At 41.0% G+C, this 13,752-nt stretch overlaps 1 protein-coding gene across 1 annotated transcript; it reads left to right on the top strand.

Annotated features, from left to right (window-relative positions):
• Nucleotides 1–6: 6 nt before the first annotated feature.
• RAB43 (RAB43, member RAS oncogene family) lies at nt 7–13,644 on the top strand. The gene is made up of 3 exons (XM_015640547.1): nt 7–223; nt 7,316–7,499; nt 8,341–13,644. Exons 1-3 carry the CDS (start codon nt 14–16, stop codon nt 8,592–8,594), a joined length of 648 nt encoding a protein of 215 aa, XP_015496033.1. The 5' UTR covers nt 7–13; the 3' UTR covers nt 8,595–13,644.
• Nucleotides 13,645–13,752: the final 108 nt, after the last annotated feature.

Genomic DNA, 13,752 nt, shown 5'->3' with positions numbered 1-13,752 from the left:
AGCGCGCCCCGCCATGCCCGGAGCGGCCGCGCTGGGCGCCGGCCCCGAGGCCGAGGAGAGCTACGACTTCCTCTTCAAACTGGTGCTGATCGGCGACGCCAGCGTGGGCAAAACCTGCCTGGTGCAGCGCTTCAAGACCGGGGCCTTCTCCGAGCGCCAGGGCAGCACCATCGGCGTGGACTTCACCATGAAGAGCCTGGAGATCCAGGGCAAGCGGGTGAAGGTGAGCGGCGCCGGGCCCGGCGGGGCTCGCTCGGGCCGTGCCCGCAGCCGGGGCCCCGGGCGAGGAGAAGCGGCTGCCGGAGCCGCTGCCGGGCCGGAGGCACCGAGCGCTGGAACGGGCCGGGCCCGCCCGGGCCCCGGGGCAAAGGCTGCCCCAGCCCGGCCTGCGCTGCTGCAGCGGCTCCCGCTCGCCTCGGGCTCCGTTCTGGCCCCGCTCTGCTCACAAGGCAGCTCAGCTGGACTGTCGTGTTTCCAGAAAGGGATGTGGAACGGGCAGATTGAGAGAAGGTTCTTAAATTAGGCATGGTATTATCTTAAGTCACTGTTTTACAGAGTGTCACAGGAAGTGCCGTTTTTACGGTTCTTCTTTCTAGAGCCAATAAACTCTAAATTTGACCTTTTTGTGTTTTTTTTTTAAGCTAGAGGAAATCAGCTGGTTGTTAGGGTTAGAAAGAGCCTAGGGCATGTACCCAGTGATCTATGCTCAGATTCTCAGTGGCACAGATTCCCTACAGCTGTCCTCACCCCTTGAACACAGGAGTACAAGTAAACAGCGGGGAGAAAATGTTTAAGGCAGCTGCGGTTTATAGTAGGTGCTTTTAACAGTGGTGCTTCAAACTGGGATCAATCCCTTCACCAGCCCCTCCAGAACGGGGTCCTACAACTATCCTTCCCCCGGTTAGAGTAAAAAGCATTGGATTCAGTCACTGCCTGCAGAAAGGTGATGGAACTGTAAAGCTTTTAGTGACACACAAATACAGTAATGCGGTTAAGTTTTGGCCTGTGTTTACCAAAGTAAGTGTCAAAGTCCTCTGTTGTTTTTTTTTTTTTTCTTATAAATTAACTTAGGTGACCAGAATGTTAAAGTGAAAAGGTTGCAGAAAACAGAAGAAATGAAGGCTCACATTTATTTAGGAAAAGAGGAGTTCGCAGTTCCACACCCTGCAGCAGTGTTTATTTTCTTGTTAGTGTCACACCTTTCCCTGTCACGTCTGGCTGGGGCTGAGGAGCTGAAAAGGAAACTCAGGTTGTCTGAGGTTTTTTCCTGCGGTTTTTGAGCTGTCAGTGCCTCTTCCAGACTCTCTGGCAAGTGAGGAGTGGGGGGTTCTTCTTTAAGGTGGAAACCTGCCTCCGTTTAAATGCTGAGCACATAGAAAGGGATAAATGTGTCTGTTCCTGGTGCCAGGGACTTCAGGAGTACCCCAGGAAATTAGCCAAACTTCCTAGGTGTGCTTTTTTCATACTGTCACTACTCACACCTGAATAGTTCTGGATTTGTAGCCTGTCTGTAACAAAACCTGTGTGTTATTTCTAAGTATTTTATGAAAAACAAGTAAGTGCAACGTCTTGAAGCTTGTCTTTTTCTTTGGGTTGTTCAGTGCTTCCACTTAGAAAAAAAGAAGAGGAATGCACGTATTGAAGAAGAATATTTTAAGTATTACTTTAGGAAAATTAATCCAACACTCTTGCTGATTTACCTTACAGGTGCTTCTGTCAGCTGCTGAGTCGGGGACACTGCCTGAATATGAAAGCATTTGCTTTGAGGGTTTTTTTATTTTGTTTGGGGATTTTGGTGGGTTTTTTTGGTTGTTTGTTTTTGTTTGGTCTGTTAAGGTGTGGGCTGTGTGTGAAGTTTAAATCAGATTTTCCCAGTTGGATTGAGATTTCAGAGCAGCCCATCTAACCTGGGTTAGGTTTGCTCAGCATGCTCTTGGAAACAAGGAATAAAGAAGCATTTTCTTAGACTTTTTTGAGCTTACACACACTACTTGCACTTCTTCCCTCACAAAAGTGGGACAGGCAGTTGTCTGCTGCTTTGATTTCATTAGGGGTTTATGCTACTCAAGGCAGTATTGTTTTCTATTTAGCAAATGGTGAAGGAATCAGAAAATTCCTGGTTTTATAATGTTTCAGAGGCTCAGCTTTAGAAGTTCCTTCAAAACAAAATATCTACCAAAAAAACCCACAAACAAACAAAAAAAGGAGCTCTTGAATGCTACTTGCTCCACCTCCCCAGTGGCCTAAACTTCATTTTTAGTCTGGCTGAGGTTGTTGCAACCCAACAACACTTATTTTGTAATTGAAATAAACAATTTAAGGTTAAATGTGCCCCTCTCTGTTTCAAACTTCAAGTGTTCCCATCACAGTTACATAATATTTCTGAAACATTTGGAACCCAAGGATTTTAGGTCTCACTTTCTTTTGATGTGATTTGTTGGGGTTTGTTTTTTTTGATAAAAATGATGAAAAGATGCCTGTTGGAATACTGATGGTAAAGGTGCTGCAAATAGCTTTTTTTTTTAAATTATTTATGAAACTTGCGGCTTTCCTTGCACGTTGAAGCTGTATTCTGTCAAGTGTCTCACGTGGTGTTCCACACACTGCTGCTTCATCAGCTGCTGAAGCTGACTAAACTTCATATAGAAAGGGATCAGCTTTATAAAATGTCTGCAGGCTGTCTTCATTTAAAGAAATGTTCTAGTACATGCTGTTTGAAATTGATGCATGCTGTTTTCTCCAAAAGAAATCCTCCCTAGCTGGCTAAATCCTGGAGTACAGCCTGTAGTGCCCAAAAGTTGGTCTTGTTAATGACTCAAAAGTGTTTAAAAGTGGTGTTAATCGCTTAATGCATAGTGATTAAAGTCCTGTTGATAAAATAATTACTTGTTCTTTCAGTGATAGGAAAAAATCTGGCAAACAGAACAAAAATGTTTTATAACTGTTATGTCACTGTAAGAAAAGATATTTATAAAATGCTGGAACCAAGATTTTACATAATGATAGGCAAGGACATTCCGAAGTCCAGGTCCATAAATCATGGTTAGTAATAACAAAAGTCTTTTTCTCTTGATGGATTACTTCCTGTGAGCTGATTAATTGTCCTTAATGCCTACTTGATGCTGTCATTTCATAGTGTTTTACTTAAAGTGTTTTTTCCTCTGTGCCACAGTTTTTCTCCCTCAGTATAACTTTCAGAAAGAAGCAGGAGAGAACAGTTGAAAACACATTCCTTTTACAACAAGTACTTCTTTATGTACCATTGCACTTCTTCATTTACAAGCTTTTTCAGCCCATATGTTATCAAGATTATTGGCTTTGATTCAGGCCTCATGGCTGTGAATTCCTTTCAGAATGGCCCAAAATATACTTTTGTGTCATGATCTGGCCAAATTGCCAGTGATGTAAAGTTGTGACTTGTCTTGTCTCCTGGCTGGGGATTTAATAACTTTGCTTCACAGATAAAAGCAGAGCTGTTGGAAGCAATATTCTTTGATATCCAGAGGAAAATGTAGCTTTCTGTCAACTCCTTTGACACTCATAACCTGGAGCAAATGGGAACACTGCATTCCCAAAATAGAGAGGTTCCTCATTCTCTGAAAATTGTGTAGGGAAACATTTGAATGGAGCAGTTTATCTTGACTGTCCTGTCTATGAATATCACTTTAAATTGAAATACACTGCCACAGAGATGTTGCTTTTGGCAGAAACAGCATGGATTAAGTTGCAAGGTTATTTCAGTAAGTTTTTAGGAGCAAATGCTGTGATTTGCCAGCCTACAGGAATGTATATTATTGTTTGCCATTGGAGATGGCAGGAGTCAGACACAGTTGGTTAAGATTCATTTAGCACAGTCTTTAGATCCAGTATTTCACTGCTGGGAAATTTTATGGAGTATCACTGCAAAAGTGACATTTCTGTTTTTATAAAGGCAGGTATCAGCAGGAGGGTGCCCTCAGTCATTATTTACGCTGCTCCACAAGCAAAAGTACACCTGAACTCCTGTGATACTTCAGAAGAAATAGAAAAGTACTTAATAAATTATGTATCAAGTAAGGGAGGGAGAAATTATTTCATGTGTCTTGGGGCCATCTGTTAAGCATTAACCTTTGATAAACAATATGTTTATCAATGCAAGGAGCAGCCACATTTGGTAATGAACATTTACTGTGCTCTTTGGCCAACCTGTCACTCACCAGCTTCAACATTTTGTCTATCTCTGTAGTTGAAAATCTGCTTTCTATAGGACTGAGCAGACATCGCAGAATGATCTTCCAGTGAACCTCCATGAATTTTACCACCTTCTGTTTTCCTCCTTGCATCTAACTGAAACACTTTCAGATTTTTTCTGGTGTCTCTCACTGTCCTTTCTGTGCCACCATGAAGAGTGTGGCTGTCCAAAAAGTTCAAAGCTAAGAGCAGATCAAAATAACCAGCTTTTGTGAGTAAATGAGTGAAAATAGTGAAGCAATTAGCACAAGAAAGGTGGCTCCTCTACTCTGCCATATTCCTTCTGAACAATGAATATGTATTCCCTGTTCTTTGCCCTGTTCTCTTTTGCTCCTAGCAGTGGTCCTGCCACCAATCTCTGATTTCATAGGTGTTTTTAATTAGTAGTTTCAATTGAATACAGCACAATTCTCCAGCAATCCCAACTTCTCTGTCTTTCTTACTCCAAAGGAGTTGCCAGTAATTACAAAATCAGGAACTGCTTTAAAATGTTACTGGGTGACAGATGTGGCTACCACCAAGTTATTTACAAAGCTGAAGCACTTATATTGAGGAGATAAATAATTAAGAACTTTGTGTCATTTACAACACATGTCATACACTTGTATACATATATATATATATATATATATGAACATACTTGTCTATACAGAAGAATATATGAGCATATTTTTAGTAACCTGTGGCTGGTACAGTCCTTTTGGTATTTAACTTTTTACTTAAACTGAGGGCCTTTGGAATGGTAAAGAGTAAGACTACATTTTTTTCCCCAAAGAGTTTTATATTGTTACTTTTTGTCAAGAGTTACATGCTTATAAATATAGTTAACAGAAATACTATATAAAACTTTTGCTGTGCACAAGCTGGTGAAAGTTGTAGTTGTGATTGGTGTTTTTGTAAAGTTGTCATGGTTCTTTTTCAGCAGAATTCCATTAAAGTTGTCTCTGTAGACATGCTGGAGAAAACAGGTTTACTTAGGATCAGAACTGGTATTTTTGTAACTACTTAAATTATATTTTTAACCATATATCAGACTGATTAATGTTACATGGAAATATTTTTCTTAGACTTTTCTAAAGATGCTGTCAAGCAAACTAGCTGTATTTTTCCTTTAGAAATACAACTTGCTTTACATTAAGTAATCTGGTTCATAATACTTCCTTGCTGTGTCTACAATGTGCATTCTTAATGATGTAAGACATTATTCAAATTACAAATGATGTGACAAGGTTTTCCAGCTTCCAAACTGGAGGAGGAGTTGTTCTTAACTCAGTCACTCTGCACTTTTATTTACACCACGTGAAAAATGTAAGAGAAAATAATTTTACTTTTTAAACCAAATGTTTTCAATTTGCCTGTATGCACAGAATCCCTCAGGCCCTTCCCAAGAGCTGAGTAATCATCATTAGCCTTTTCTAGCACTTGTCCTAATCAAGTATTGAGATTTAACAAACACAAAGGTCTGGTGGGAGACTGGAGTACAGAGATCATCCACATACCTGCCCCCAGTTTCCTTGTCCCTGGTAAGTGCTGACTGCTCTGAACCATTATCTCTTGCATTAATAACCATTGCTTTGTGGTTTTCTGAGTCCATTACAATCCCTTCTCTGAGAATACTCTTACCAGAACTGAGAAGTCCTTTTTCCTTGGATTGATTCCTTTTCAGCTGTACATATATCAGCTGGGATCTGAATGCTTGCTTAGCACAGGAAATGAGATCTTATCAGCACAGCCTTTTCCAGAGTGAAATTTGCTGCTCGAAAATGCAGCAGAGTCAGAAGACACAAAGAAAAAACTACTGTGCAAAAGAAATAAAAGGAAACAATTATTCCATATTATTTGGTATAAAATAGAACTGGCACATTGTGTTGTCGACAACACTTTAAAATAATCAGAGAGAGGGGAAACCATAAATAAAAGGTCCACGCTATGGGAGGATTAAAAACCCCAGTAGTATTTACTTATGGCCTGTTTCAGTGGAGATGCAGAATATAAAGAATGGCACAAAAAGACAAGCAGTGGTCTCCCATTTATCATTTGGGGATAGAGAAGTGAAAGTGCAACAGAATATAAATTTATAGAAGGAAATTCTTTAGTTTCAGTGTGACTAAATAGTGAAGCCAAGAGCTTTGGAAGATTCAGAAAAAATTAGAGGTTTATAAAGAGGATGAGAACATCCACAGTTACTTGAGATTAAAAGATTCTGGAATAGAAGTCATCATGTTCCAGGACATTAGACAACCTATAAAACAACAGGATTTACAAAGAAATTCCCTATGAGCAGGATATTGTGTTTGTCCACACTGAATTCTTTGGTTTAATCCTCTGGAACATTTAATACTGGGAACTCAAACTCTGATACTAAACTCATCATTCTTAGACTGCTGGATTTAGGCAGAAGTATATAAACCAAGCATTTCTTCTTCCTGCCCAGACATAATGTCTGTTTCACCACCCAAAAAAGGACAGGTGATTGGACAGACCAGATCCTTGGCTGACTTTATTGAGACCTAGGATTGCTGGCATTTCATTTACACAACCTTTTATCTGTGTTCTTTAAATTGTCTCATATTTCCTTCTAAAACAGCATCAGTGCTCTCAGATTATGTGACCACATCCTGCTCCTTTTGTTCCTGCCCCTGTCACAGAACTGGCAGAACCACAGAGAAGTGTGGTAGCCAAAACCCACCTGTAGTTTCAGTGACACCAAGCGACCTTGGCTGAAGGCTGGCACCTTGTTCTGCTGCAGAGGGTGACAAAGGGGTAGGGCTGGGCACAGAAGAGAATTCCAAAATCTGCCACAGAAGGAGCTTGCTGGCAGGAAACCAGGGTGCCAACTGATTCAGGTACAAACTTTGAGCAGCTAAGTTCTCACCATAGATTACATAGATAAATATGTAATTATTATATATATGTTTATATCAAAGTTCTCAAGCATATATTCTCATCCTTAGACAAAAGAACTAAACATGAACAAAAGGCTAGATTAGCACAGGGCTAGAATGTATTACCCAGACAGGAGATTTGGATCAAGGCTGTTGGGTCTAGTCCTGTGTGCTGTGTCTCACTGTGCTGTGTCCCTCAGCTGCAGATCTGGGACACGGCAGGCCAGGAGCGCTTCAGGACCATCACACAGAGTTACTATCGCAGCGCCAACGGGGCCATCCTGGCCTACGACATCAGCAAGAGAGGCTCCTTCCTGTCCATCCCTCGCTGGATCGAGGATGTCAGGAAGTACGCCGGCTCCAACATCGTGCAGTTACTGATTGGTGAGTTGGAAATGCCAGTGCTTGGTTCATATGGCCAGAAGGTTTTGGTTTTGGTTGAAGTTGAGGTGTGTGCAACAGACCTGATGGGAGATTTTACCAGAAGAACTGATTCAGGGAAGCAGAGATGTTTTGCTTTGATTGACTTCTTAAGAGAAGTAGACAGCTTTGAATCCTTTGCATCTCATCTAATGGAGAACTGGGGTGCCCAGGATTTCCCAGTTCTGAGGCACAGCTGCTGTGGGGTCCCCTCTCCCCCTCTTTCCTCCCCTCTCCTTTTTCCTTTCCTTTTTCATTTCATCATAAAGAACTTTCCAGGGCCCAGGGAAGCTCCATCATAGCAAGCTGATGCATTTTGGTGAGTTGGAACACACATACTTCAGCAGACAGGGATTTTTGGAAGGACTTTGAGGCAATCAGAGTTTGTCAGTTCTTTGCTAGGAGTTCTGCTTTCTAGTCCAAATGTTTTGGACTTAGATGCAGCTCTTGGGGCCTGTAGAGTTGCTAAGACAACAGCAGGACCATTCTAGATTTCCCTAGGAACCAGCAGCTGTCTGCTGTTTTCACAGAATGGTCTTAACCTCAATTTCTAGCCTATTCTCTTCTGTTACTTTTTCTCTATGGGTAATACAGAAATACAGGTTGGAAAGGGCTGGGGAGATCATCCAGTCCAAGCTCCTGCTCGGAGCAAGGCCAGAGTCAGGTTGGTCAGAGCCTTTTCAGTCATATTTTGAGAATTGACAGAATGGAAATTCTTCAGCTTCCTTGAAAAACCTCCTGCCAAACACTTCCTGTGACACAAACAAGCCCTTATAAATCTCTCTGTTGTTCCCTTTCCTTCCAGGAAACAAGTCTGACCTAAGTGACCTTAGAGAGGTTCGGCTGGAAGAAGCTCAGAGCCTGGCTGAACACCACGACAACATCATCTGTGCCATAGAGACCTCTGCGAAGGACTCCAGCAACGTGGAGGAGGCTTTTGTGAAGATGGCCACGGAGCTGATGATGAGGCATGGAGGGCCCATGTTCAGTGAGAAGAACACTGACAGCATCAAGCTTGACAGCAAAGACGTTGTGGAAGGCTGGGGGTGTGGTTGCTGATAAGAGCTAGCTGATATCCCTAGCTGTACTGGAATTTAGACGGTGCTTCACCCTAATGCTGAGTAGCATGGTAGCCATATTCTCCTCCTCCTCCTCCTCCTCCTCCTCCTGTGAAACCAGCAATTTTGTAGAAGTTAGACACAATCCTGTTTGCTTTGGTGTCTTATTTTTAAAAAGGGACTTTGGAGAGATAGTCCTAAAAGTCAAACCCTCTGAAAAACTTACTCAACATTTGTCCCCACCATTTTATTTTCTGTAACCTTCATACGAGTTACAAAAATGGAGGAAACGACTTTGAACTTGGTATTTTGGGGTGGGGAGACATTTGGTTGGGGAAGAGGCTGATGTAAACCCAAAGGTCTGAGCATTTAGCTGGATCTGGTGGCAAAGGAGATCACTTTTGGAATAGGCAGTCTTGACAGTGTCTCCTTAAATCCTCAGCGCTGCACTAGTGACCAGAAAGTGTCAGTGTCTTCAATAATGGTATTTCAAGGGTCATAATAGCCAAGATTTTGATGACAGGACCAAATAGCAGTCACCTGTCCTAGGGCATATAAATTGCTAGTTGCTGTTGGAGCAGGCCCAGGTGGGGGAGCTTCTCTCAGGTTTTGTTATCATTTGAAGTTAGTGTTTTAACAGAAAGCAAAACCAGCCTGAGCGCTATCGCAAGCAGGGCTGGACCGGGGCAGGGATTTAAAACAGCCTTGAGGAGAGGGAAGGTGCATTTCATTTCCTGTTGTTTGCACAGTGATATCTCCTTCTTCCAAGTGGAAGCATCACTGAGATTTTGCCCTCAGGTCTCATCATTTCATTCCACAACTCAAGACCTGCACCACTGGAAAGAGAAACAGGAGAAACCTTGAGCTGACTGTAGCCAAGATCTCTTGCCATGTGCCTAAAGGTCAAGTACAGGGTTCATTCTGGTCAAACATTTGATGTTGTGTTACCAGAGTGCATAAGTGGCATAAGTGGATTTGATTTTTTTTATTGGTTTTGTTCTTTAAACCATCTCTTTTAAGTAGTACATGGGCATATAATGGGAAAGAAGACCTCAGAATAGCTGAGAACTGCATGATTGCAACTTCTTGGCTGTGAAAAACCAGCGTTGAGTGATTCCCTCCCAGCTTTGTACCCAGATGTTCCCCTCTCCCTAACACAAGTTACCAGTTGCTTTTCATTTCTTTAAAACACTCAGCAGGAAAAATCTTTCACAGTGGATCAAAATCTAGATAAAGTAAAATAGATTTCATAATCCAGTTCTTTCAGATGCAGCTCTGTAGAGTTTCTTGTAGATGTAGCTGAGGTACTGATGGATTCCTCTGCATTTACACTCTCAGGCACCTTACAAAAGTGTATTTGCAAAGAGAGCAGGGGCAGCAATCTTTTTAACTTTGCAGATAAAGCAAAGGTGTTCAGGAATGGCAAGCAATTCTGGCCATTTGAAGGAGTTACTTTCAAAAAGCACCCATTTGAAATCACTTGACTCTTTGAAAAATCCAGATCAAAAAGGACTTGAATTGTTTTGCTACTAGGCCTGCACCAGTTTAGTCATCCAACATATCCAGTGCCATGAAAATTAGGAAGATTTAGGAAAGGGCTAATGGATACCAATTTTAATACTATTCATCTTCCTGTAGCAAATACAAAACCGTTTTCTGATCTTTCTGGTTTCTTTTTTTTAAACTGTGAGGTAGATAACTGAGGAGTAGTGTGTGCTTTGTAGCCTGTTTGCTTCTATCTAAGGGGTTAGTTTTCAAATTTTATAGTTGGGGGAATGAAAAGGCCTTAAGTTTTTCAACTAGTATAGTTTTCACAATTCTGATATTTTCTACAGAAGGGCAGGCTGAGCTGCAGTATTTGGTAGTGTTTTTGGATAGTTTTCCAGAATATTCCTACTTCCAAAGATAGCAGGCAATAAATGTCCAGCTAGACATTTGGGGATTTGAAATTGGGAATGGGAATGAAAATGGGAATTTTCCAAACCCTGGAATTGTCGGTGTATTCCCTATATTCTGCTCTCAGGAGGAACTGTGAAGACAGTCTGAGCTGAAACTCAGTGCTGGTGACTGTTTTTCCTCCTGCTGAGATCCTTAAGGTACAGAACATTTGCAGACACTTGACTTTCTGTCCTGACCCGTTACAGTTGATGTCTGTAGGTCGTGGTCCTGCAGTTCTGCTTGAACAGGGACCCCCAGATGAGCTCAGCCCCCCACTGCCTGCAGGATTGGTGCCAAATCATTTAATAATGAGAAAAATCCACATGCATTTAAGAGCAGTATTGCTACTTCTCAGACTGAAATCCATAGTTTACATAGTAACTCATCTTAAAACTGGAACAAGAAGCAAAATGAACATAAATAAATCCTGCTTCCAATGCAGCCAGTGAATGATTGTGTTTTTACAGTAGATGAAGAACTGGGGAATTGTTGATCCTAATCTAGCCTAAACCTCTTTGTTTTGAGGTTTGTTTAGTGAATAAGTAGAATTAGACCAGGCAATACACTTTTCATTACAATTTGCCTGGATGTATCTCTTAAACCAGGCTTGAAGGGTGAGGCTCTGTCTGCAGGTCAGTCTGGCTCAGTCAGGAAAGGTGCAATAAAGCAGCAGTGATTTGTGTGCTGTACTGTAGGTGAAGGCACCAATTCCAATTGGTTTTCAGTTTCCTGCAGGAAACTAAAACTGTGGCTTTAAATCAGTTTTGTCTTTTAACTCTTGGCTCCTCTGTGTTGTAACAAGTGGAGTACAAGTTTGCATGCCCTCCTAACTGAACAAAAGAAATAGAAGAAGACCTGGTTTATTTTTAATTTTCCTTTTTTCAGAAGAAACCTGAAGACCTGGTTTATTTTTCAGGTTAGCAGCTGGTGGTGCTTGGGCTCTCAGTAGTTAAAGTTTATTTTGATTACCAAACCCTTCCTTTGTTCACTGTCCCCTAGGCTGGGAGCTTCTTGACCAGAAATAAACAATAAATGTAGAGCTTTTCACTGCCCTGCTGAAGACTTTATCAAACCTGGGACTACACACAGCCATGAAATTCAGGCATTAGGGAGATTGTTGGTTTAACTCCACTAATCCCATTGAACCCAAAAGGATACTGGAGTGAAGAGAGTGAGGAGCAATAAACCTGTGATTTATGGGTAAAAACCTGAGTTTCAGCTCTCAGGGTATAAATGGGCACTGATGTACATCCAGTGAATAATTCAGTAGTGCTTGTTCAGAGTTCACAGCATAAACATTTGCCAAGAAATCTGTTTACTGCCAGTTGAACATTAACAGGACTATGGTGCAGTAATTGCTTTTAAGCAGATCCCCTAGGCTGATCATGTATTTGCATTAGTATTTATCATTTCTATTTGGCAGTACCAAAGTGTGCAAAAATATTACAAAAGCACAGGAGGGGACATTGATCTCTGCCTTGTAGCACTTGGGAGTGGAATGCAGAGGCAAATACTGAAATGAAATCATCAGCAAAATGTGGTTCCCAGGAGCCTTTGTTACACTTTGTATTGATTTCAAGCTAATTTTATCTCCAGTTTCTCATCCAGTCCATCATCACGGATGAAACTTGTACAAATATTTATAATTATGTAAATATAAAAGCAAATAAATGCTGGCCCAGAAACCTGCTAACGTTTGCTTTGCAAAGCAAAATTTGACAAAAATGAGAATACTTAAGAACAGAGGGGAGGGAAGTCCTCTCACAGTACTGGAAAGAGGTTTTTCAGGGGGAAAAATATCTAAATGAAGCCCAGCTAAAACCACTAATAGCTTTCCTGTTAGCTGATACTGATAGATTTCCAAGAGCTTCACCAGAAGTGGAGCTCTTGCTTGTTTTGTGTGCCTCGACTATCATATATGAAAACAAAGGTTTGGAAGATTGTCCTTTGCACACAGCATGCAAACTTGTCCTGAGGACATTTCTTAAAAGTGAGCCTGAATTGACACAGACACAAAAGCTGCAGACAGATGCCTCCCAATCTCTTCAAAAGCATCTCGGTACCATTGCAAATAAAGCACAAAACTTGTGTGGAAGTGGTTTTGCACTAAAGGGAAATAGTTATCAGAGAGAAAAAAAAAAATCATTAATGTGAAAGGAGAGCATCCTGGTTATTCTGCATTTTTCATGTTGATTTCCTGTTTCAATGCTGTGCATAAATAAGATTTTTTCCCTTTAAAAATTATATTAAAATAGATAAAGTGTGAAAAGTAGTTTGATACTTGACAAAATAAACACTTTCTTAAGAGAGTGGTAATACTGATGAGGAGAGTAACTTTGCTAATTGGGCTTGGTGGTGCAGTATGAGGGGTTCCCTACAGTTGTTGTTGTGTTGGAATGGTGTGAGACACAAAAACCATTCCCAAAACAGGGGAAGCCAGTGGGGGACACCAGACCCTGTCCTGCCTGCCAAACAGAAAATAGATACAGGCATGTACTGAGCAGAAGGTGAATTTAGTTCTTTGTAACTGTTTTTAAAGATTTCTGTTTTAGATCTCTGATGGGCAGATGTGCTCTGTGCTGTCAGCCAGCTTTTCCCTCTTCTGTGCCTCACTTGCTGAGATCTGACAGGTAAAAACCCCACAACTCCAGAGCAGGGAGCATCCCAGCCAGTCTGGCTCACACACACCTCTTGGGGGGAAGGAAAAAAATCTCTAATTCATATTGAATTCATTCACTGCATTCCAAAATTATTTGAGGGGTTTGGGTGATAACAGTGTTAAAATGGTTCTGCATTTTCTAGGACAAATCTGTTGCTTTTCAAGGTTTCTTCAAGAGATGCAGGCTGTACATTTCTAATCATCAGTAACTATTTTGCTTTTAATCTTTCTTATCACAATACTGAATAAATGATTTGGAATATGAGGAGACAAGGGAGCAAGCTTGCATACTATGGTAATTTTTTATACTTTACCTTCATCTATTTATGAATTTATTATGAAAAGTATTTTTAAACATGAAACCTGCTTTTGTTGTGAATTTTAGCAAAGTAGTGGATACATTGTACTGTGTATCATTTAAAAGGTTTAATTAAAGTAAACATTTGGCAATTAATTCCTTTTGTTGTTATTTTATGCATGCACCTTGTTGTGGTATATGATCAGAAACAAAATCAACTTTAAGAAATTATGTATGCTATCCTACAGTGCTGTATGGTTGACT

Source organism: Parus major, chromosome 12 (assembly GCF_001522545.3).
Source record: "Parus major isolate Abel chromosome 12, Parus_major1.1, whole genome shotgun sequence".
NCBI classification, from domain to species: domain Eukaryota; kingdom Metazoa; phylum Chordata; class Aves; order Passeriformes; family Paridae; genus Parus; species Parus major.
This window is presented reverse-complemented; position numbering and strand designations above follow the sequence as displayed.